The sequence below is a fragment of the Oculina patagonica genome, chromosome 7 (assembly GCF_052425735.1).
Source record: "Oculina patagonica isolate OP01 chromosome 7, crgOcupat, whole genome shotgun sequence".
Lineage (NCBI taxonomy): Eukaryota > Metazoa > Cnidaria > Anthozoa > Scleractinia > Oculinidae > Oculina > Oculina patagonica.
The window spans coordinates 20,243,553-20,269,398 of NC_135764.1; the positions used below are offsets into that span (position 1 = coordinate 20,243,553).

General features: G+C 38.9%; 3 protein-coding genes across 3 annotated transcripts in view; all 3 read right to left on the minus strand.

Annotated features, from left to right (window-relative positions):
- Positions 1–546: 546 nt before the first annotated feature.
- Positions 547–8,777, minus strand: LOC144661087 (uncharacterized). Its single transcript, XM_078521795.1, has 2 exons — positions 8,702–8,777; positions 547–4,690 (listed from the first exon to the last, which is right to left on the minus strand). The coding sequence occupies exon 2, from the start codon at positions 4,659–4,661 to the stop codon at positions 1,335–1,337; it is 3,327 nt and encodes a 1,108-aa protein (XP_078377921.1). The 5' UTR covers positions 4,662–4,690; positions 8,702–8,777; the 3' UTR covers positions 547–1,334.
- Positions 8,778–17,621: 8,844 nt separating this feature from the next.
- LOC144659271 (melanocyte-stimulating hormone receptor-like) lies at positions 17,622–18,539 on the minus strand. Its single transcript, XM_078519691.1, has one exon. It carries the CDS (start codon positions 18,537–18,539, stop codon positions 17,622–17,624), a length of 918 nt encoding a protein of 305 aa, XP_078375817.1.
- A 2,586-nt stretch (positions 18,540–21,125) lies between these two features.
- Positions 21,126–25,846, minus strand: part of LOC144661082 (uncharacterized) — an 11,217-nt gene continuing 6,496 nt past the window's right edge. Inside the window, exon 2 of the mRNA XM_078521789.1 lies at positions 21,126–25,846. This exon is cut by the window's right edge and continues 1,594 nt beyond it. Coding sequence (XP_078377915.1) covers positions 23,431–25,846 — 2,416 coding nt within the window. The 3' untranslated portion in view covers positions 21,126–23,430.

A 25,846-nucleotide genomic window follows, 5' to 3' on the forward strand; every position in this document is an offset into this window, starting at 1 on the left:
GAGCTCGGGACTGAAGTCAGAACTAATTTTGGGTTTTGAACAGTGTGAAACTCTAAGCTTTCACTCTGGTTTGCTTGCGGTTAGCTCTCATTCTGGTTTGCTTTCATTCTGGTTTGCTTTCACTCCAGTTTAATGCGGTTAGCTTTCACTTCGGTTTCTTGCGGTTAGCTTTTATTTATTGGTTGGGCAATACTGTATATAATTATTATATATAAAAAGTACATGAATATGATAGCAACAGGGAGTTTTACAGTTTCACACTGTTCAAAAACCAAAACGTAAATTCTGACTTGACTCCCGAGCACGAGTCCTGAGCTCGAGGCCTGGCTCGAGTCCTGGCATTGACTTACAATCACGAAGATGTCCAATGACAAATTTTAGTTATTTGAAACCTGCAATTAAACAAACTCTACCATGCGCTTAGTTGGGTTGTTTCTTGCTGTTTTCCTTTTGCTAAATAACCACGTGAACCTTGACAACTCAGATCTACCTGTAGCTTGGGCTTATCATCCCAAACAGTTAGCAGAAAGCACTGTTAGACCGGTAACACCTTTTTTTTTGTTCCCTAAGGAAACCATTATTTTGACGCTTCCTTCAATTTGACTTAGTTTCTTTAAACTCGTTTTAAAAATGTGATTAACAGTTGGGAAAAAAACCGCACGAAACAACGGATTTCAAAGTTTAAGTCAAATTAACTCCTGTAATAGTCGGTATGACGGCTATTTCTCTTGCTGTTGGTGACTAAAGTACCCTATACATCGCAAAAAAACTCAAACAAGCAGTCGTGTTCATCTGCAATGCAGGCTATAACAAAAGCAAATTCAGTTGTATATTCATGTAATTGCATATAAGTATTCGAATCTGTTTGAGATATTGTAAGTTTGCTGATGCTGAATTACCTGAACATTTGGGAAACTACAAAAACGCTCGGAAAACATAGAGATGATCTGCCTTCTAAATCCTACTTATAACAGGTCTTTTGATTAATTTCTTGTATCCTTTTTTGCCAAAACTAAACATAGTTTGTCATGCATTTTCCATTCCGAAAACGTTAGTGCAACAAAAATACAATTTTAACATCTTTTAAAAAAGCTGAATCCATGTAATATCGTCAGATCAGATTTAAAATTTTACTTTAAATGTTGTAAATGATTTATTGTTAACACGGCAAAGTGTGACCTGGTAATTATGCACTTGTACTCTTCATTCCTAGTCTTCAGTAATAAATTATCGATCACCTCGCATTCAGAAGAAAGAGATGGCTTTTTAAATTGTGCGAACATACGAAATACAAAACACGCTTATTGCAATAAAAATAAGCCCCTTTAACCCCTTTAAAGTATTGTACAACAATGTTTCCTTCGAACATGGCGCTGCAGCTTTCGGTCTACAGCTCGATGATTGTTACACTCTGTAACTGGCTGCTGTAGGTCACCCGACTCAAGCTGAACAATATCTGTCTTTTCAAGAGCAACTGAAGCATAAACATGCCCTGGTCCGATTTTCTTTGATCGTATGGTTAATGCGTGATGATGATACTTTTTTGCCTGCTTAAAGTCGCCCAACGATTCGTAAACAGAACCCAAGTGAGTGTAGGTAGTTGCAACATCAACATGCTCAGGTCCAAGCTTCTTCAAGCGAATTTTTAGAGCACGCTGATAATACTCTTTGGCCTGCTCAAAGTCGCCTAGGGCCTGGTGAACAGACCCCAAGTTACTGTAAGTAGTTGCAACATGAACATGCTCAGGTCCGAGCTTTGTCAGGCTAATAGTAAGATCACGATGATGATACTCCTTGGCCTGCTGAATTTCGCCTAAATGTTCGTACACAGAACCCAAGTTACCGTAAGAGGTTGCAACATGAACGTGTTCTGGTCCGAGCTTTTTCAGACGAATGTTTAGGGCACGATGATGATATTCCTTGCCCTGCTCAAAGTCGCCTATACGATCGTAAACAGAACCCACGTTACTGTAAGAAGTTGCAACACGAACATGTTCAGGGCCGAGCTTTTTCAGGCGAATGTTTAGAGCACTGTGATAATACTCCTTGGCCTGCTCAAAGTCGCCTAGTTCTTTGTGTGCAGAACCCAAGTTACTGTAAGTAGTGGCAACATCAACATGCTCAGGTCCCAGCGTTTTCAGGTAGATGTTAAATGCACGATTATGATACTTCTTGGCCAGCTGAAAGTCACCTAAGGCCTGGGAAACAGCACCCAAATTACCGTAAGTAGTTGCAACATTCACGTTTTCAGGCCCGAGCTTTATCAGGCGGATGTTAAGAGCACGATGATGATATCTATTGGCCAGCTCAAAGTCGCCTAGGGCCTGGTGAACAGAACCCAGTCGACTGTAAGTAGTCGCAACATCAACGTGCTGAGGTCCAAGCGTCTTCAAGCGGATGTTAAGAGCACGATGATAATACTCCTTGGCCTGCTCAAAGTCGCCTAGGGCCTGGTGAACAGAACCCAAGTGCCTATAAGCAGTTGCAACATCAACATGCTCAGGTCCGTTCTTTTCTAGAAACGTTTTTAAGGAATATTGATAATAACTTTTGGCCGCGTGAAAGTCGCAATGATTCTGGCAAGTTCGGCCAAGCTTTATCATTCCAGTTTTGTTGACTTGAGAGATGTTTGCTTTCGAAACCAAATTTTCAATACTTATATTTAAGGTTTTTAAATGAGGGTAAATAAGTTTGGTATGTGTTACAGTATCTTTATTTAACCACTGACTCTCTGGAAGTGTGTCGTCTATGAACTGGTTAAATGCAGTAACAGCCCCATTTACGGCTTTGTAATTCGTACTTTCTGAATGGTCCTTCGTTACCATCTGAATAACATCACGCACAACCTGATGCACGCCAATAGAGACGACACTATCTTCCTCTTCAAGTAAAATCAGGGAGCATCTTTGGATCCTCGTGATAATGTGCTCTTTATCTTGAATTTCTTCATCTACGTTCTGAATGTAATCGATAACGATATCTATACTTAACGGCTGTGGCGCACAGAGGGAAAGAAAACTGAACGTGTGATCAATAACTTTGTCGGATGCCATCATTTCTTTCACAGCTAGTGTTGTTGCTGCTGTCATCGATTTTGGATAGCTTGGATTCGTCTCAGCAAGAATGGTTTCAGTAGTTACACGCTGGCCCCCTTCTACTTTCTCAATGTAGTCATGCCAGCCAAAATGTGATGTTAGTTCGCTCGTTCGAAGTTGTCTGACATACGTGGCGGCGCTTGCTAAGGCAAGAGGTTGGTAGTCCAATGCTTGTGCAACCACTTTTCCCATATCGCTGTCATCCATTCCTGAAAGGATGACTAATAATGAAATGGCGTCGTCAGGCTCCATACCCTTTTTCACTGAGATGTGTTGAAGGAAGGAACTTTTTAAAGGGATAGATGCAGTATCCTGCGTTGTGATTAGCAGTTGACCTCTTGCCCATTGCTCGTTTCCAGGTTCCGGCAAATGTACATGCGTTTGAGATATGCTTTTCACATTGTCGGCTACCAGTAGCCACGCCGTGTAAGAATCAAGTTTTGCGCTAATCATCGTCTTCAGATGGGAAATCTTTTCGTCTGTCTTCAAATCCTTAGACTGAAGGATATTTGTAACTGCATACTCTGGACACTTTAATTGTCGAGCAAAAGAGAAATACGATTCCAGCAGTGTATTTAGGCTTTCAGCATTTAAAGTCATCACAAACACAGAAGCGCATGAATCTTCCTGTATATCGTCGAAGAATCGCTTAGCTACGAGACCGGCCAGTTGAGATTTGCCACTTCCAGGATTCCCTGAGATGTACAGATAACTAAGTTTGTTTTCATTGGCCTGTTTAAGCTTTTTGAGGTGCTTGGTAATATAAGCCACCTCGTTGCTGCGACCTGCGATGTTGTGTGAGGGTTTGGGGGGCAGAATGCAAAATGGGGACATATCATTCTGAAGCTGATCTTCAAGGACCTGTTTCTCTTTTTCTTTTTCGTGAAGCTGATATTCAATGCTCTGTAAATGCTTTTCTTTCTCCTGTAGCTTATCTTCAAGGCCCTGGTTTTGTTCTTCTTTCTCCTGTAGCTCGTCTTCAAGACTCTGTTTTCGTTTCTCTTTTTCTTGTAGTTCCTTTTTTAGGTCTTCAACTTTGTTTAAGACAACTCTTAACTCCTCCGTGGGAAACGTTGTCTGGTTTATGACGTCTTGAATTTGCACAGTGGAAAGAGCGAGTCCTTGAAATGCAATTTGAACTTTGCCCATAGCACTATGGAAGTCTGCGTCTGAAAGCTTGCCTTGTGGCATGTGAGCAAATTCTTCGTTGCGAAATCTTCTTAGATTATCTACATTCGATTGGACTACCGCGTTTAGGCCGCGGCCGATGCAGTCAGAGTAGAGAATAGCGTAAAAAAGCATGGTACAATCCCATTCAGATCTATCTCCGTTAATCATGGCAGCCAAGAGATGCGCATTTCTCCTTTGGTTTCGCGGCGATTCTGCATTAAAGAAGTCGTTTCCATTCCGAGGCTCATCTTTCCATTCTGCCATTGTTGCTTTGTAACGCTTGTCCCATTCCTGTTTAAAGATTGATCGCAGACCTTCGGCCAGAATATCCGTAGTGACAAAACAAATCCTGTAGTAGTTCAGTTGATCTGCAGTGTACTCTGTTGCAGTGGCCATGATTCTTTTGGTTTTCGGACTTGCGGCCCCTTTGTGAACATAATGGTAACTTCTATTAGCAAAATAAAATATTTCAAAGCATTTAATAGTGCAAAAACTATTGAGACACTGCATTTTATTTTACACGAGCAACATTCAAAGCAAATTATGCCTTCCTGGTTATATCCCGGGGGAGTTTCCTCCCTTTGAATTATTTGAAGTCTTAAGACCTACGATTTAAACAGGATATTTATTTACGTTTCATTTTATTCTGATAAAGCCACCAGGCGAAATGTTTTATTGGCGCGGTATTTGTAGAGATTACATTGAAGCTGGGCAGTACGCTGAATTACAAGTTCAGGATTTGAGCAAATCACCTGCGCCTCCTCAGTTAAGTATCTGTAAAGTGCCCCCGTCCGGCCTTATTTCTATGCTCGGATGCGGGAGACCACGGTATTCATTATTAGCAATATGTTCATGTTTATAACAGCTGGGTTACAAGCTTGGCACAAAACAGATTTAGCTGCAAAGCACTCGGAAGTTTTAGGGATAGCCCCTTCATCAGTGTTTTTTAGTTGTCTCCAAACACATGCATTTACAAAACAGTTGCAAAACACTCCTAACAAACGGATTACCAAATTAAACCAAACTGTATTTCGAGCAATGTTCTTTCGGGTACGGAAAGATTTGTTAAAATCAAATCAAGGAAGTAAGTTGTTTTAGCAAACTTCCAGTTGACTCTTAACATTTTCAGTGAATTGTAAATTGCTTTAGTTTGATTTTTAAGACCTCTTTACCAACAGAAAAAGAAACATAAATCGTATATAAATCGTATATAATTTTGGCTCAAATCGTATTTGTACATATTTAAGAGCCTCGACAGTAGTCATAGTAAAATATATCAAAAACTAAAAAAAACAATCTGTGAAGCTGGTTATCGGTAACAAAGTTATCGACAACTTAAGTGTTTCTCATTTCAAAAAGCATTTGAGGAAAACAAGGGTTTTCATAGCCTGGAAGTGTAAGACAGCAATCATCAGTGCTTATTGCCAGCGGCTTTAGCGCACAATTCTCTTCTCTGACATGCGCTATTTTCCAAACTCTTGCATAAAATTATCGTATCGTTATATTTGGCCTCTAGTAGGTGGACAAGATTTATCGAGCCTGCTCGTTGTGGACGATTAACTCTTTTGTCTGACGAGACCCTTTATGAGGAAGCTTAATATTAACATTGATGATTACTAAGAAATCAATGCTGTTAGAAGTGTGTTTCTTTAAAGGTGTAAGACTAGTGGCCATTATAGACAACGGTAACTGCTTTGCCGTAAGTTCAAGGCCAGAACCCTTCCTTAATCATGTACGGGGGAAAATGCTAGGTTTCCTGATTTGTCAATACAAGGAAAGAGAAGAAAGACAGAAAGAGATCAGGTCCCTGAATATAATGTCGACCCTAGCGACAAAATGAGTCCTGTAAAACAAATAATTCAAGTCTCTTGTTGCTGCCAGAACGATTCTCGTGACTATTTTGTGATTCGTAAAATGGCCGTTATACTTCAGAACAGTCGCCTCATATATCAATATGTAATCAACTTTATTTCGCTCTAAAATACAGGGCACAATAAAGAAACGTGAAAAATTAAAATAATTCAATAACCCATAAGCCCTGGCTCCGTGGTTCTCCAATCCTCCATTTTATTTCGTTCGGAACCAAAATGTCCGCTATCTCGCGTAGTGATGGCAATCCCTCTGATGACACTGCCATGTCATCCCATTTTTCCGTGAAATGTGAATTGACCTCTTTTTAGTAACTTAGAACTGAAGCGAGAAAACCAGCTGCTTTCGTGCTGATGGCCTATTTTTTTAAAGTATTTTGGTTAATTTTTTTATAATATTTTGTTGTTTCTTCAAGAAATTATGAAAACGATTAATAAAGAAACACTCGTTTGCTCGTTGTTATGCGTAGTTTTTCCTTTATGCAGCTTATGACTTACAACGACAAAATAAATATTGCACACAGAGCCCTGTCAGTAAAAGATTTTTCTAGCCTGCCACGCGTTTAACAAATTAAAAAATACTGCGTAAAGAGTTGATGAGAGTTGACTCTCATAAGAGTTTTCGTCAAATCGCATCGACTATCATCAACTCGGGCCAAACGAGAACGAGAGTTCGTCAAACTCTTATCAACTCTCATGAAATTTTGAGCACGTTCAAAGTCGACGAGAGTGCATGAGAGTCAATGAGAATGCATGAGAGTTCCATGCCAAACGACAGTGAGAGTTTGAACTCTTATCAACTTTCATCCTCGTTTGGCCCGGGCTCGGTTTCACGTTCTAGAAAGTTCGATGACCTTCGATATACTTCTATTTAAGCACACGACACTAAGTGTAGATCTATGAAGATCAACTATCTTAAGAAAAGAAAAATTAATGTTTGGAAATATCCGTTTATCTTAAACATAGATTTGCAGATGTTAAAGCGTAACATCTGGTTTGAACTCAGAATAAGTTTTTTTTATTGAAAATAAAAGTTGAAAATGAACAAGGTATATATCAGTTGACCTGCAAAACAATGAAGCTGGCTTTTGTGTTGTTGGTAATTAAACATCTTAGCTGGAGAGCGTGTTTACAGTTCGTTCTGCTTGGAGTCTCCAAACGGTGTAATCGACTTCAATTAGTATTGGTAATCAAATGGTGACGCGCGCTTTGTCAAAATGCTAATAATTTTCCGAGCCTTTAGGCGAGGGAAATTATTAGCATTTTGACAAAATGCAAGTGAAATTATTTCCTAATTTCACGAGTATACCATTTGATTACATTTTAATGTAATAGGTGACAAATTACACTTTCAATCGTAGGTTTTTGACTGGTATATTCCATCGCGAAATCCGAGCTTTGAAAAGTTGAAAGCATACATTTTGCTCAAGCTCGCAAGTGTTCAAGTCTTTGAAGAAAACCTTTTAGAGATTCCTTTTTGCTGTTGACAAAAAGTTTAAAAGATGAATCAACTGTCAATTATTTCTCACATTATGACCGTAGTTCGTCTTGAATGAACTGAAACCGGTGCCCGTGTAAAACGCTCCAAAATCGGCTCGATGCCATTTAGGTAATTGGCTTAAGTCTTGAAGTCGTTTTGAAGTATAAAATATCATCAAAAGTTTGATTACATGGCCAAGGCTAGCTGGCTAAGATGAAATTTAAGCGAAAATGTACAAAGTTTAAGGTTTAAAACATCTTTTATTACGGACGCCATCTTGCCGCTTACTACGTTGCCATGGCAATTTTATAATTTCACATGTGAAATTATAAATTAACGTTAAAATTTAGCGCCAAAATTAAGGAGTAATTTGTCACCTATGATATTATTATTCAAACTTTGTAATACCTTGTTCTGAGGGAAACGAACTGGAACATTTCAGTGAAATCGAAGTGTTTTTGTCTCTAAATTGTATAAAAATGCCACGAAAAATGGTCACTAGTAAGAGTTAATGCGAACTGCGTACAAAAAACATCGATAGAGCATCGATTTTTTTGCCAAAGTGACAAGTGGCGGTTGGTTAAATACTTCATAAAATGCTTGATGGAACAAAGTTGCGTATTTATTTCGTTGTTAGCTTAACACGTACACTAGACAGTGTTTCACCAAGTGGATCACCAATACCTCGCTAGGACTGGTTTTCATATGATCATTACCGATCACTAAAGATTGCCCAAATCACTTGATTTAGTTATTTCTGCGGGCATATGTGAATTAAATCTCTGACAAACAAGTAGACCATGGCTGAATTTATAATTCTTTGATTCAAATAATCCCTCGCAATCGAGCGACCGTATAGAACGATGGAACTTCAGAGATACAGATTGAGAGTTAAATTGTGCTCAGTCGAATTATTGTTCTGTACTTTGTTTCACGGGTTGGTCTTTCATGTAGCGAGGGAAATTGATGTGGCTGGCAAGTTCCATCAAAGATGAGCTCTACACTACTCAACCTTATTAGTTTACAATGAAAGTACAGTTAAATACCTGAACTCCAACACGCTATTAAACAATGAACTAAATACTTACTATTTAGAATGTTTCTAACTTATTCTTTCATCAATATTGTCAACCAGTTTGGAGCGATCGGAGGTGCTGACTCATTGAAAGTGAAAATGAGAGTGCATGCAAAGCACATCGCGTGATATTGCATGCAAAGCACATCGCGTGATATTGACCTTTGTGTCTATTTTTGACATATTACAAGCACCTACTCAGAACACGCATTGAGCCGTGCCGGCATGGAGAATGAAAATTAATTAGACAATGGGTTGACAGGGAAATAACAATAAAGATCGGGAATTAAGACAATGAAAGTATAAGGGAAACTAGGATAAAGAATTAGCATAGAAAAAAGTGCAAGGTGGAAGGTTAGTGCATTACCTCTCCAAATGTTGTTTGTAATCTATGCATTAAGAACTAGTCTTTGCTACAATGAAGCAAACTGGGAATTGGAAATTTTTGACCCCCCTTCATATTTTGCATGCAGTTAGATATTCAGCATTCTCGTTCCCAGAGCCTCCGTTTCTTTTGGTCACGTGGTCGGCGAAACGAAGGGCTCTGGTAACACTGACTACCGGATGTCGTAAAATCCACGACATCCGGTAGCGCATGCCCTCTGCATAAATGTTCGTCTGCGCCTGCTCAGTAAAAGAAAGAGGAAGGCTGGGGCTGACTGAGACGAGAAGAAAGCGAATTTTGAAAGCTGGTTTTGGCGATTCAAGTCGTTGATATTTTAACTTACACAATTCGATTCGTTTGGAACTCATTGAATTGCATGGCTGATAGATGTGTTGATGTTGGTGTGTCGTCTCTACACGCAATATTATCTGACGGCAGATAGAAAAGTTAGAATCCAGAGGAATTGGAGTTATATATAGTGTACATGGAGTCGTGGATATCATCAGCTGATAACATTCCGACGGTTGATGATACTGTGAAATTTATTTATGGCCATGCGGAGGTATTGTAGAAAATTCAGAACCAAAAAAGCCGCTGATCGACGAGGTATCATTCTATTGAGCAGCGGTAAGAAATATCACATTGAATTTAGTGTGTATATCTTGTATAAGCTAAGTTGATGGTGCAAATGTTTGAAATATTTTTAATGCAATAAAAAGTACAACCGAGTTACACCTTGCAAGAGATGTACTTGTCATTCGTTCATAAACGAAGGTCTGCTTCGTGAATACAGTGTTATTCGGTCTTTTTCCGGTAACATTTTCAAACTTTCCGCTGCATCTTCAATTGTTTCGATGACCGGAAGTATAACCAAAATTGCGTAGAAGCGTTTCGTTTTTTTACCTAATTACGCATGCAGTTTTTATCAGCCAATCAAAAAAATCATATTTTTTACCGTTACCAGGGCCACTACGTCATGTCATTTAAAAAATACGCGTGGCCCTGGGGAAGAGGATGGATATTCAGGGGAGGGGATGTACAAAAATGCCCTTTTTAAGGTTGCAACCTTATTGTTGTCATGGCAACACCCATCGTTTGTTGGTGTCTTCAAACCTAATTTTTCACTCAAAACATGCTCTGAAATGTAAAAAAATGTAAACAGCTGTTTCTCGAGTCCATTAAAACACTACTGTTTAAGACTTGGACCAAATATAAAGTCATCATTTAAGTTTATATTGATGTATAAGTGCCGAAAACGCACTTAGTTAATTGACTGATTAGTCATTGTAAATTTAATGCAAATAAACGGCTGATACATCAATATAAACTAGAATGATGACTTTATATTTGGTCTAAGTCTTAATGAACTCGTGAAACATCTGTTTACATTTTTCACATTTCAGAGCATGTTTTGAGTGAAAAATTAGGTCTGGAGACACCAACAAACGATGGATGTTGCCATGACAACAATAAGGTTGCAACCTTAAAAAGGACATTTTTATACATCCCCCCTGAATATCTAACAGCATTCAAAATATGAAGGGGGGTCAAAAATTTTCATTTTCCAGTTTGCTTCATTGTAACAAAGACTAGTTCTAAATTATTGGAGTTTCCTTGTAGTCTCACTAAGAAGTCTCAGTTCAGCTGATGTGAATCTTACGCACGCATTTCGTGCAAAATTTAATTTGAAGCAGTTGGATGATCGATGATTTAGGGAAGAGGGTTTAACTAGGGTTTCTGTAAATTCGATTCGACGTTGCAGCGGTTTTCCGAACTGACTTACAGCAATAAACGTTACACTTCAAAGTATCTTAAAAGTATCATTGTTCGGTTGTTTCCTGCGTCTTGACTGATAGTCACCAGAGGGTGCAAGATGCTAGTTTTGGCGTACAAAATAGACATGATGTATTCTTTGCCGGCGCGCGGTGCGAAAATTAAGTGTTTTTAAGATATTCAGCATTTTTTGGTGGCATTTTGGGAAGTAGGCGATTTTTCGTCTATTGTATGCCGGTTATTAAAGTAGCATTTATACTTCCGGTTATGATTTGTAATTCCACTTCCGTGCACCCAAGGTGGCAGACACATGCGACCACAGAAAGACGAGAGTTTCATCCCTGTTCTGAGGGAAATGAACCGGGATATTTCAGTGATAAACATTTGATAGAAATCGAAATGTTTCGTCTCTAAATTCTACAAAAATATCATTATAAATGGTCATTAGTTAAAGTTAATGACAACTGCATACAAAAAGTGAGTGAGTGAGAAGTGGCGGTTGGTTTACTTTAATTACTTTGACGTAAATAATGACTTAATTATCTCAAATTAGACTTGTTCCGTTTGTTCTACGTTAGCTTGGTTGTTTACTTCGGGTTACGAGGCAATAACGAGTGATTATCGATTACTATTCTCACCGGGGCCCGCGCGAACAAACACCCTTATTTCCCATTCCACGTGCCCAGTTACTTTGGCAACTGCAAGCCATGCCGCTGACTATGTACAGGTATATATATAGCTTCTCAGTACACGTGTATTCTGTCTTTTCGTGAAGTGCTGGCGTACTTTTGCATCGGCTCCTCGTTTACTCTAGCGTCATCGCTGCGCCCTCCGTCTGCCCATTACACAAGTCCTGGTGCTCTTATCCTGGAGTTTTGGCTACTCGTCTGACTCGTTTATACGTTCAACATGTTTATCCTCACTTCGTCGCTGCTTCTCTATTTCAAGCGTGCCAACTGCAAATACACCACCCGCTAGCGCTCTAGCAATTCCTACAGAGAAGAGTCCGAGGTCTGTTATCTGGGTCTTCGCTCGCATGTTAGTCTTCCGTTCCTCAACCAGGTTTAGTTTGTTACACGGTTTTAGCCTATTCTACTTATTTTGCATTGTGTTGTTTGCGGTGTTTGTGAAGCTACCTTCGCGTCCCGAGTTAGATAAGATAAGATAAAAAACTTTATTACCGTGTCTGTGTGTTTAGCCATAATGGACTAATTGGGGACACAATTAAAATACCTAAAATACTATTCATAATGCTAAGCTAAAAATATTTAAAATACTTAACTAAAAAAAAAACTAATATTTACAATGTCTTAAAATGTCTTAAGCGCAACAGAGTTTGCAACAGTTACTATTGTTGTCCACGTAGTCCGATAGATTGAGTTTTCTAATTTTAGTTTTGAATGCAGCCACAGTCGGCGAATTTTTCAGGTCTTTGCTTAATTTTGACCATAGAAGTGGTCCAAGATATCTGATACAATGTTTCCCGTAGCGTTTAGTATCAAAACGCGGTAAGACAAAATCACTGTTTCTAAGCGAGTGTGTAGTGTCTTTGCGGACAAAAAGGGCAGAGACGTTGTCTGGCGCAAGCCCGTTCTTGACCTTGTACATAAGCGTTGCTGTATCTTGTAAACGCCTTTTATATAGTGTGGGTAAATCTGCCCGTCCCAAGAGTTCGTTATAGGTTTCGGCGTGGGATCTGAATATAACTCTTAATGCGCGTTCCTGAATTCTCTCAAGTTTCCTTTTGTCCGATGACTTACAAAACTGCCATGTTAGATGGCAGTATGTTAGGTGAGTTATGGTGTATTTGTCTCATTCGCGGCCCTTCCCTTGGTTTTTCGTTTCTTCCCTTTACCTGTTTTCTGTATTTTTAGTTGGGTTCTACTTATCCGATCTGGTTTTATTGTCTGTTTGTTTGTTTTTAAGGTTTTTGTTCATTACTCGTTTTTTTGTCCCTATATTTCGTTTCATGGCCTTTAGTTTTCGTCGCTTTGTCTCACGCCACGTGTTTTCATTCATCCCCCCTTAGTGTTTTCTTTGGTATTTGTTCTGCATTTTTATTTATCGGTATTTTTGCATGGTATTTCAGTATTTAGTTTATTTCTGGCGTGGTTTCTCGTATTTTATATTTCATTGCTTGTTGTTTACCTCTTCAACTAGTTTGTCGCACCTTTTTGGTTGCGTTGCGATCTCACCTTTTGTTCTACTTTCCTATTGTCCCTTCGTTAGCTGTCGGTATTGTTTGTCTTTTCTTGTGTTATTGTTTAATTACATTATTTAGGGAACAGACAAAATAAAAAGCGTAAAACGGGAAGAGGAGGAAGGAGGAGAAGCTTAAACATGGGAGAAACGTACAAAAAAAGAAAAAATGGAAATTAAGAGATGGAAAAGAAGAAGTTTAAAAAGGAAAAAGAAAAGAGATGAAGAGGTAAAAAAAATGAGAAAAAGAAGTCAGAAAAAGAAAAGGAGAGAAGAAAAAGAAAAGAAAAGAGAAAAGAGATGAAGAGATAAAAAGATACGAGAAAGAAGAAGTAAGAAAAAGAAAAGAGGAAAAGAAAAAAAGGAAAAAGATGAAGAGATAAAAATAAGAGAAAGAAGAAGTAAGAAAAAGAAAAGAGGAAAAGGAAAAAAAAGAAAAGAAAAAAAGAAAAGAGATGAAGAGATAAAAATAAGAGAAAGAAGAAGTAAGAAAAAGAAATGAGAAGAAAAAAAAAGAAAAATGTAGAAAAGAAATGAAGAGATTAACAAAAAGATAAGAGAAAGAAGACTCAAGTTACAAGATGGGAGAGAAATGAGAAACTTAAAAAAAAAAACAAGAAAAGAGAACTAAAAAAGAGGAAAAATGAAATGGAAAAATATAACTGAAAAGATCACTTATTATCGTTGTATCTGGAGGCCAGATTAACCGCCGCGTCGGCTTGTCCCGAAAGGGGTTATCTAAAACCTTACACTCTGTCCTAGACGGGGTATTTCGGGGCTCGCCGTGTGGTTGGTTTTTCCCCTTCCAAGTCGTTGTATGTTATCTTTGAGACTGCGTTTATATACTATTTTCGTGGTCCTGGTTGAATCCGGGGAGCTCACTTCGGTTTTGATCTCGAGTTTGCGGTATTTTTCGGGCTTTAATCTTTTGGTAGCTGATATTGCGTTTGGTAGGGGGAAAACCCCGCATGGCGGGCCCCATCACTCAGTTAGAAATGTCCATTTGCTTGCTTTTTGTTGCTGGTGACATATTTTGCTATGTTTTACTAGTGTCTTGCCGTAATTATATTATTGTAAATGCTTACACGCTTTCTGAGTTTTGGGAGGAAGACTCTTGTTTTCTTTCAAGTTTAAGAAAATGTACCGAGAAATCACCCACTTAACAAAGAAGGCAAAGAGAAAGAGAGCCTCGGAACGAGGTTGGCTGTTCTTAGCTTGGGGCTTACGTGAGCGGGTACCGTAGGAGTCGCCTCGTTCCCATAACTTAACTATAACCGGGGTGATTGAGAGTAAGGGCTCCGGTGGGAATTGTTTACTATTCTCACCGGGGCCCGCGCGAACAAACACCCTTATTTCCCATTTCACGTGCCCAGTTACTTTGGCAACTGCAAGCCATGCCGCTGACTATGTACAGGTATATATATAGCTTCTCAGTACACGTGTATTCTGTCTTTTCGTGAAGTGCTGGAGGACTGAAGCATTGGCGACCCACCCACCTCCCCGCAGCGATGACCTCTGTACTTGCCGTATTGGAGCTCTCGCTCTCTCTCACCTTCGGAGTCGCCTCGTTCCCATAACTTAACTATAACCGGGGTGATTGAGAGTAAGGGCTCCGGTGGGAATTGTTTACTATTACCCAGAGAAGAATACCGCAAAATACTTCGCGTACGCTGTCACGTATGAGAAACCTCAGTGTAAATTGGTTAGTATGACGTCATAATTTGCCTTATATGAAGCACTTACCCAACTTTTTTAACGTTATAGCATTGTGTCTGAGCTTCGCACTAGACACAAAAATCACGCCGGCCAAGGGCGCCTATGCTTTGTCGCAGAAAATTGGCATAATTGAATCAAAAGGCTGATTCTTAACGATATCCAAAAGAAGTAAATTTAATTTTGTCATAGTTTACAATTTTTAAAAACGCGGGCACCCTGTGATATTGAAACAAGTCTTCGTATGAATCAATGTAATGCAATGACGGTAAAAATCTTGCTTTGACTAATGATGCGACAAAACGGAATGTTTCAAATAACCTTTGTCACGCAATATTTACGTTAGCCAGATTTTAAAATTCTCAACTGTTCAAAATGAGGGATCCCCTAACAATTTCTCTTTTCACATTATTCATTTACACGTTGTTTTTTCTCTAAAGAATATTTGCGTTAAAATATATTTTCATGTCGCGCGACAAACCTATTGATATAAACGACCCTTATGCATGCTAGTGTAAACGTGGGTTGCCAAGCCAAATGTGCCCCTGGTAAAATTCACGAAGTGATTCTAGTTCTTTATCAATTTATGCTGATACTTATTCTCTTAGTGAGCTCACTAAGCTATTATCACAATCAGCTGTAATTTTTATAGGCTGTTATTATTCGCAGCAATAATAATAAAAGTATTAAAACTTGGACTCAATGGAGGCTTTGAACCCTTGTTTTAATATGAAAGGATGCAATAGACGTGGTTTGGCTTTAATACCAAACACGGGGAAATAAATGAAACAGCTTGTTCGTTGTGGATGTGGTCTACATCTGCTACTTACATAAACGCATAAAAACCAAAATATCAAAACCAAGATTGTTCCAATACTTTTTGGTTTGAATATCAAAAAATGGCGCCCGCAACGTTGGAAGTATTCCTTCGCTTAAATTTAAATAGAAATTAAATCAGAGCCTATAGTCATGCAGTCAACAGGATATAGCCTCTACTCATTACATTCATTTGTGTGGTGTGGTCTCTCAGATGATCGTGTAACTGGTACATGATTTCTGGCCGGCCTGCCATTCACTTGTTCGTTGTAGATGAGGTCTACATCTGCTACTTACATAAATACAAAAAGCCAAGATATTGGAACCTAGTCAGTTCCAATACTACTTGGTTTGAATACCAAAAATGGAGCCCAAAAAGAACTAATTCTTCACTTCTAATGATCAAAACCCAAACTTTAAAACATAACAATTTCAAAGTTGACCAAAGTTCAAAGGATCCAGGTTGCGCTCGCTCACAACGCAATCATTTAAAACAAGGTACGCGCATGCATGTTACTGTCGCGAGCCTGTAAATAAAAACGACCAAACGAGATTGTTCCGCGACTGGCTCTTATCCTTCCGTTGGTAAGTTTAGTATTTTTGCTGTATGTTAGTTTATTTTACAAAAGCAAGCCTTGTAATAGTATATACAACTCAGTTGTGAGTGCTTGTCGGGTCTGAAATACGTTTTGCTCATGTTATTCGTTTTATTTCATCGTCGACACTTTAAACGCAAATAACGAACTTTTCCTGTTTCACCTCGGACACTGGACTTTTGCTGTTTGCAAATATTGTATAAAAAATTAGTCTACATAGATTGATAATGGTCGGCTCAGGAGCGTAGGGCCAGCTGTGGTACCGCAGTTTGAAACGTGGTTAGAGAGATTCACCCTGGGTTGTTTTTGCGTTGAACAGTTCGTTACAGAACGGATGTACAAAGATTAATGTAACGTCTCCCCGCACGCGCGCTTTCACCCTACGTTTGTCGTCAAAATTATGCATGAACCCTCTAACTGGTCTGTCACTGTGCCCCTGACGAGAATGACAGGCTTCCTGAGTGCAGACTTGCGTTTTTTTTTTCTTTATCAATCTATGCTGATAACTATTTTCTTAGTGAGCTCACTAAGCTATTATCACAATCAGCTGTGCTTTACATACGCTGTTATTATTTACAGCAATAATAATAAAAGTATTAAAACTTGGACTCGATGGAGGCTTTGAACCCTTGTTTTAATATGAAAGGATGCAATAGACGTGTTTTGGCTTTTTAAAATACAAAACACGGGGAAATAAATGAAACAGCTTTGACGAGCAATGATTCAGGGAAGAAGGTGTGGATGAGGTGTGCATGTTCTACAAATTCAAATTCGATTCAGCATTGTAGCGGTTTTCCAAACTGACTTACAGCAACAAATGTTAAATTTCTAAGTAACTTAAAGTATCGCTGTTCGTTTGATTCCAGCGTCTTGACTTAAAGTCACAAGAAGGTGCTGTAGATGCTATTTTGGGCGTACACAATGGAATAATACATAATAAAAAACATAATAATAACATTTCTTAAAAACCATTGATCACGGTTTGTTCACATCTTGGAGAATAAACTTTTGCCTTTTTTGTTGTTGAAAGGCTACTTTGTTGATCGGCGAGTGCACCCTCATAATTCTAAGCATAGTCTACACAAAAACTGAGAAGACTTCTCATGACAATGACCCTTTAACGGCTACGAATATTAATTAATTAGATTTTTTATAATTTTTTAAAATTGTAATTTATCTTTTCAAAACCAATTTTAGAAAGAGAGGCCATGGTAATGAGGCACCTGCAAGATCTTCTCAAGAAAAATAGTTTAACTAAAATACAAATTCTTCTAAACAGAAAATATAAAAACTGTTAGAAAACAGTAAGGAAAGTCTAGCTGCTATATATTCCAGTTCAGACCGTCTCTCGGTCACGCAACACTACGGGCGTTAAAAAGAGGATTCAAACTGAACTACCGAGCTTGGAACTTAAAAGAACTGCTCTCCCCCACTCCTCTGTGGCCTTGTTCTTAATTATTCCTTGAAATAAGAAGCTCAAGGAGAGCCTCTCGAAAATTTCTGATTCTCCAGCAATAAATCATCGGATTAAAAAGTGAATTTAACATCATGCAGGTGAAAAATACAGGAATAAACAGACTGTGATTTCTGTTTTCAAAGATGCCGCCAGAGATGAAGATCCTGGACACGTTGTTCACGAGGCCTGGTAAGAAGGACAGACACACAACACCGATTATGATTGTTGTAGTTTTCCACGCTTTCTTTTGCTCCAAGAATTTTGCGGTAGCTGCTTGAGAAATCTGCTGGGATATGATCTGGCGCCTGTGACGACGAGAAATCGCGTAAACAGAAATATGACAGTAAGCGATCACTGACAAATTTCCTGCTACCATTAGTGACAGAGCAAAAAATTGCGTTTTCCCAGTCACAAGGTAAGCGTAAATAATATAAGCTGTCACTGTCAACCAGCTGCAGACGACGGCGACAGTAATGCGTGACTTGGTCACGATGCTTTCGTAACGCAACACATGTTTCATCGCCACATAACGATCGATGCTGATCAAAGCCAAAAGAAACACCGATGTTATGACTGAGAGGTTGGTTGACAACGTGACCGCGTTGTATACATTGCAATATGCAATAAACGAGTCAGTCATCAGAAATATCAACGCTGTGATTAAAAGCGGTTGGCTGACCACTCCAACCAGCAGATCTGTGCTCGCCAAATAAGCCAACAGGATGTTAGACATTCTCTGCAGTCCCTGTCTGGTCTTCACGGCCACTATCACCAGCACGTTCATTACTATGGTTACGGGACACGTCACCAAGTTGATAACAATGCATATCAGTATGACAATGTAATTTTCTTGTGAGAATATTTCCCCCTGGAGCAGTCGGCAATCTTCGCTAGTTGAGTTTGTGGCATTCATGTGGGCAAGCTTTAAGAAGGGGGGAGTAAAATCTATTTAAGGAAAATAAAATAAAATATATTTTTAAAAAACAGGAACTAAAACACCTTTTTGGTGATAGGTAAGGTAAGGTAAGGTAAGGTAAAACTTTATTTATGCAGGGTGGCCCATTCAGCACAGTGGCTGGTCTCCAGAGGGGCCCTGCTAAATACAATTTCTAAAAATATAAAATATCTAATTGTTAAAAATAGTTATAAAAATAGAGTTAAAAGCTAATGTTTAGTAATTAAAAGAGTTATATAAAAAGAGTTTAAAAACTAAAACGAATTACAAGCATGAACTGGTATATAAAAAAGATAATATCAAAAATAAGGAGCTATGAAAAAAAGTGGGCTTTAACAAGATTTTTAAAAGAGGAGAGAGATACAGCTTGTTGAATTTTTAAAGGTAGTGAGTTAAAAAGGGCTGAGCCAGAAAATCTAAAAGTACGCTTGCCAAGGCTAAGCTTGGGTTTAGGTAGATGGAGGTCAGCCTTCCTTCGAGTGTTGTAGCCATGTAAATTGTAGTTCCTGACTTATAGACTTACAGACTTACAGTATATGGGCAAAAACGATTACCACCGTTAACATTGATACGCGATTTTTCAAATCGAATCGCCCGCGAAAACGTTTCCAAAATTTCCGTCAACCAAAGTTTGAAAGGGTTTCGGACAACATTTCTCGCGAGCGAACACGAAAGTGAACTGACGATAAATAAATCAATTCTAACGGTGGTAATCGACTTTGAAGGTTCGAGTTAGCGGGAAGATCGAGTTATCAAGGCTTTGAGTTATGGGGATAAAATTATCGTTCTCTGTTTTTGCTTCCTAGTTTCCTACGATTATATTACAAAACTAGTTTGAATATGGCGAATTGTCCGAGAAAACAAACCCAGTTAAACCTTTGATAAGTAAAGTCTTCTACGCGCGCTGTCGATGGAGAGTGTTTAACATCGGTTAGTATCTGTTTAGTCTTATTTTCTCTTGGTTTATTGTAACAAGAGTAAAATGTTTACTTACCAAGTAACGCCTTCAGTTGCGGGGTACAAACACAAAGTGTAAAACGTAGACATGCAAGTCGTGTAAAAACTGTTTGTATTGCATGAATTGTCGAATAATAAAAAGTCAAATGCAAAGTAATATAATCTAGATGTGAAGTTAATCATACTCCTTATAATACCGTCAGGAAATCAAAAAATTCTAATTACAATATCTTCTACTTAAGACATTTTAGATAGCATTAACTGTGATTAAAGATGTCTTTTACACTGTTCTGGCAGTGTTCTTAGGTTATATCATATAATCTTCATTGAAAAAGAAATGAATACATTGTGACACAAAGATGAATTATTAGCTGAATGCTATCTATCTTCTTCTTTAGCAACAAAATCACTTAATAATATAAGCTTAAATCATTAACTGCACCTTGCGGCATTGAGCTAAAGTTCTTGGCAGCGTATCCGGCTGTAATTTTTTTCTTGTTTTTTAATCTGTTTTTTGAATATAAACAGTGCCAAAGTGTGCCGATGGTTTTGTTTTCTTATGTAAAAGCTATTAAAAGTGCAGTGCTAATATTTCCAACCGCAAACGTGAGTCTATGTTAAGTTCTTGATAAAGATTTAAAAATGGGAGTTAATTGTTTTTATTTCCGTGTTACAAGTTGCGATACTTTTTGCTACTTTACTGCGCCAACAGGCTAGCAATTTTTCATAACAATTACTCCATTGATGTTGGTTAGTTTAAGTTACGGAAATTTTGCGTATTAAAGAAAATTAATATTACTAAAGAAAACCAACAATTGACAATTTCCCCGCCGTTCTGTAAACAAAATTTTATTTTTAAAAATACTGAACGTGGTACAAATTTTATTAAATCTAAATGGCTATGAGCCACTGAATTTTGAAAATGAATTTTTATGCAAACTAAACCATCAATTCAGTAACCCGTAAGGAGCAAAACACCTGTTCTTTCACTCAAAAGATTACAGAAACGAAGAAAAACCAATAGCCAATAAAAAACCACATTTAAAATGAAATTAAGGAAGGTACGTTTTTTAGGGGGGGGCGTGGGGGGCGTGGCCTCAGAGGGGAGGGTCATCGGTAAAATTTTCACAAATTGGAGAGGGCGAAACCTGTTTTTTCCCCAGGGTTAGTTCTAGTTTTGGCTCAGCAAATAGTGCATTCTTCGCAAGTTAAAGGCATTTACTTTACTTCTGTTCCTGTTCTGGCATGAGGGTATTTTTTATAAAAGAAACGTGAAACCCTTAAAAAACGACCCGGCCGCTTAATGTTATTACCTCGTTAATAAAGTCGCTTTCTATGGTCTGTGGTCTCATCTGTGTTTCTATAAACGAGGTGCCACTGTATTTTTTGTTGTTGAGTCATCTGCAATATTTCAAAGCGGTTTAACGCACAGAAATTCACACCAACATTGAATGTTTAAATGTGAATTAATTATGATTTTGGAAAATCTCCGTAACCTACTGTAGTAAAGAACGAAAGCATGTGAATAGTTAGCTAATTTTGAAGGGAGTTTTCTTGGGGGAATTAGCATTCAACTTCAACACTCAATTTCTGTCCAACTTAATTTATTTGGCTACACGAGCTGCATAAACCACTCTGATCACCAGCATTTACAACTCTGATCTTTCTATTCGACTCGCGCTCTTTTATTTGGACCAAACTCGAGCTGTCAATCAGCTGTCAAGAATGCCAAACTCGCAAATTTAGAATTACGTAAGTTCATGCGCAGCTCGTTCCATATTCAAGTGCGGCTGCGTCGCACGCCACCTTGACATGAACCTTGAAGTTAGAAAAAGTTTCTTTGCGAGGGATCTTTTCTTCCTAAATCTTTATATCATATAGAGCATGTTTGGTCCAAACAAGGTTGCACGAGCATTATAAGGTTTACAAGGAACATATTTACAAGATAAAAGTTTAGACTAGTGCTAAGATTGTCAAGGTCGACATAGGTGTTTTAAGAAAATTCTTGCGAAATACAAGCTTCGTAGGCGTAACTTCCAACTAGAAATTATCCATACCATTATCCGAACGTGACTTGGGCACAAACATGTTCTTGCAGCATCACTGCTTTAGTTTTTTTTTTGCACCTTTGTGCAAAGTGTGAAAGAAAAACATACTAAAGAAATTAAATATTGCTACTAAAAACATCCGAGAAGTCAGTAAAACGAGTAAAATTTGACAGAAAAACCCGTGTGTACATAGACAACTTTCGTAGGTAACACAGCAGGAAAACAGAAAATATTTCAAACAGCAATGATGCCCAAGAAGTATGTTTGAAACCGATTTAATCGAGAAAAATGGTTTATAAGTTCTAATTAAGGTGTACAATTAAAAACAACTAAGTTACAGTGTTCAGTTGCCTATGCAATAAAATTGTAAGAAATTCACACATATTTCAGGGAAGAACTGGTTCCTTGGAAACGTTACATCTGTGTGTATAATGATAAGGTTAAAAGAATATAGTAATTGATCAGCTAAATTTAAAAAGCAAGTTGGTACAGTTTTATGTCCCAAGCGCCTGAAATATTTCAATATTATATTTTGAATGATCGAACACCTATAACTTCTAGAGTTGTTTTATTAAACCTGTGAAAAAGATAGTGGGATAGTAGACGTTACTTCTTTGTATTAGCTCTTATTATTCCGCTATAACTAGTTATTCTCTTGTTTTTTACTCTTTGTCTTTTGTGTACCACGCACTAGTACTAATTAGTAAGCACTATTACACACTAACTAACAGTTCTTGTTTTACGTGTTAAGTAAAACCACTCTAACATGAAAAGTACTTTTTACTTAATTGAAACACACGACTAAGTATCAAAAAATGATTTCTATCTTGCTTGCATTTTTATTGTTTAACACTAATTGCTAACTTTCGAGCCGAGAGCAGCGTATTAATAAACACGAACCACGATCTTAGAGAGGATAATCACTTTCTCTAACATTTAACAACGGCTTCGCAGCTAATTTTAATTCATTTAAGCATTTACTCAACAAATATATAAACTCGAATAGTACCTTTAAGCTGCACAAACACGCTCGGCTTTCGATGAGTGGTGACGTGTCGAAGAGATTTCAGATAATAGACCCAAATGAATCCACGAGAAATCATGCTTGCTTTCACTGCAAGCACAAATTTAAAACTTATCTTTGTTTTTTTCGATAAATATCTTAATAGTGGTCTAGAAATCACGACTATTCTTCATTCTTACTCTTTTGTTACCAATTTCGTGATTTCTCGCATTTATAACAACATTGGTGTCGATAAATGTTGTCAGCCGACTTCAACCGTTTAAAGTACTATGCAGAAAGTGGTTCTTACACGGTGATGCTGTTTTTGCCCAAAAACTTGTGAAGGATTGTTTCTTTCTGTCGACTGTTGTAGATCAAGTGACTGGTTCTGAACAGCAGCCATACTGTCAAGAGCAGCTGGGACATTAACACGATTAGCTCCGAGCCTTTTACATCTAATGCACACAGCACGATCATGGAACTCCTGGGCCTGTTCAAAGTCGCCTAACGCTTTGTAAACAGAACCCAAGTCACTGTAAATAGTTGCAACATCAACATGCTCAGGTCCAAGCTTCTTCAGGTAAATAGTAAGAGAACGATGATGATACTCCTTGGCCTGGTCAAAGTCGCCTAGGGCCTGGTGAAGAGAACCCAAGTTACTGTAAGTAGTTGCAACATGAACATGCTCAGGTCCAAGCGTCTTTAGACGAATGTTTAAAGCAAGGTGATGATAGTCCTTGGCCTGCTCAAAGTCGCCTAGGTCCAGGTGAACAGAACCCAACTTACTGTAAGTAGTTGCAACATGAACATGCTCAGCTCCAAGCGCCTTCAGCTGAATGTTTTAAGCAAGGTGATGATAGTCCTTGGCCTGGTCAAAGTCGCCTAGGGCCTGGTGAAGAGAACCCAAGTTACTGTAAGTAGTTGCAACATGAACATCCTCAGGTCCAAGCGTCTTTAGACGAATGTTTAAAGCAAGGTGATGATACTCCTTGGCCTGCTCAAAGTCGCCTAGGTCCTGGTGAACAGAACCCAAGTTACTGTAAGTAGTTGCAACATGAACATGCTCAGGTCCAAGCGTCTTTAGACGAATGTTTAAAGCAAGGTGATGATAGTCCTTGGCCTGGTCAAAGTCGCCTAGGGCCTGGTGAACAGAACCCAAGTTACTGTAAGTAGTTGCAACATGAACATCCTCAGGTCCAAGCGTCTTTAGACGAATGTTTAAAGCAAGGTGATGATACTCCTTGGCCTGCTCAAAGTCGCCTAGGTCCTGGTGAACAGAACCCAAGTTACTGTAAGTAGTTGCAACATGAACATGCTCAGGTCCAAGCGTCTTTAGACGAATGTTTAAAGCAAGGTGATGATACTCCTTGGTCTGCTCAAAGTCGCCTAGGGCATGGTAAACAGAACCCAAGTAAGTGTAAGTAGTTGCAACATCAACATGCTCAGGTCCAAGCGCCTTCAGCTGAATGTTTAAAGCAAGGTGATGATACTCCTTGGCCTGGTCAAAGTCGCCTAGGGCCTGGTGAAGAGAACCCAAGTTACTGTAAGTAGTTGCAACATGAACATGCTCAGGTCCAAGCGTCTTTAGACGAATGTTTAAAGCAAGGTGATGATAGTCCTTGGCCTGCTCAAAGTCGCCTAGGTCCAGGTGAACAGAACCCAAGTTACTGTAAGTAGTTGCAACATCAAGATGCTCAGGTCCAAGCGCCTTCAGGGAAATGTTTAAATCACGATGATGATACTCCTTGGCCTGCTCAAAGTCGCCTAGGGCATGGTAAACAGAACCCAAGTAAGTGTAAGTAGTTGCAACATCAACATGCTCAGGTCCAAGCTTCTTCAGGGAAATAGTAAGAGAACGATGATGATACTCCTTGGCCTGGTCAAAGTCGCCTAGGGCCTGGTGAAGAGAACCCAAGTTACTGTAAGTAGTTGCAACATGAACATGCTCAGGTCCAAGCGTCTTTAGACGAATGTTTAAAGCAAGGTGATGATAGTCCTTGGCCTGCTCAAAGTCGCCTAGGTCCAGGTGAACAGAACCCAACTTACTGTAAGTAGTTGCAACATGAACATGCTCAGCTCCAAGCGCCTTCAGCTGAATGTTTAAAGCAAGGTGATGATAGTCCTTGGCCTGCTCAAAGTCGCCTAGGTCCTGGTGAACAGAACCCAAGTTACTGTAAGTAATTGCAACATGAACATGCTCAGGTCCAAGTGCCTTCAGCTGAATGTTTAAATCAAAGTGATGATACTCCTTGGCCTTCTCAAAGTCGCCTAGGGCCTGGTGAACAGAATCCAACTTACTGTAAGTAGTTGCAACATCAACATGCTCAGGTCCAAGCGCCTTCAGGTAAATGTTTAGAGCAAGGTGATGATACTCCTTGGCCTGTTTAAAGTCGCCTAGGGCCTGGTGAACAGAACCCAAGTTACTGTAAGTAGTTGCAACATCAACATGCTCAGGTCCAAGCGCCTTCAGGGAAATGTTTAAATCACGATGATGATACTCCTTGGCCTGCTCAAAGTCGCCTAGGGCCTGGTTAACAGAACCCAAGTTACTGTAAGTAGTTGCAACATGAACATGCTCAGGTCCAAGCGCCTTCAGCTGAATGTTTAGAGCAAGGTGATGATACTCCTTGGCCTGCTCAAAGTCGCCTAGGGCCTGGTAAACAGAACCCAAGTAAGTGTAAGTAGTTGCAACATCAACATGCTCAGGTCCTTTCTGTTCTAGAAAAGTTGCTAATGAATATTTATAATATCTTTCGGCCTCGTGAAAGTCGCAATGGTTCTGGCAAGTTTGACCGAGCTTTAACATTCCAGTTTTGAAGACTTTAGAAATGTTTGCTTCCGAAACCAAATTTTCAATACTGAAAAGGAAGGTCTTTAAATGTGGTGATATACGCTTGGTGTGCGTCACAGTATTTATGTCCAACCACTGTCCCTCTGGTAGTATACCGTCTATGAACTGGTCAAATGCTGTAACAGCCCCATTCACGGCTTTATAATGTCGACTTTCCGGATTTTCCTTCACTACGGTATGGATTACATCACGTACAACCTGATGGACTCCAATGTCGACGACATTATCTGCTTCTTCAATCAGAATTAAGGAACATCTCTGGATCGTTGTGATAATCATCTCTTTATCTTGAATTTCGTCATCTACGATCAGAATGTAATTGATCACAATATCAACATTTAATGGCTGTGGCGCACAAAGGGAAAGAAAACTGAATGTATGATCAATAACTTTGTCGGATGCCATT

Excerpts from the sequence above, each read along its gene's own strand:
- LOC144661087 (XM_078521795.1), bottom strand. The coding sequence starts at position 4,661 with ATGGCCACTGCAACAGAGTACACTGCAGATCAACTGAACTACTACAGG.
- LOC144659271 (XM_078519691.1), bottom strand. The coding sequence starts at position 18,539 with ATGAATGCCACAAACTCAACTAGCGAAGATTGCCGACTGCTCCAGGGG.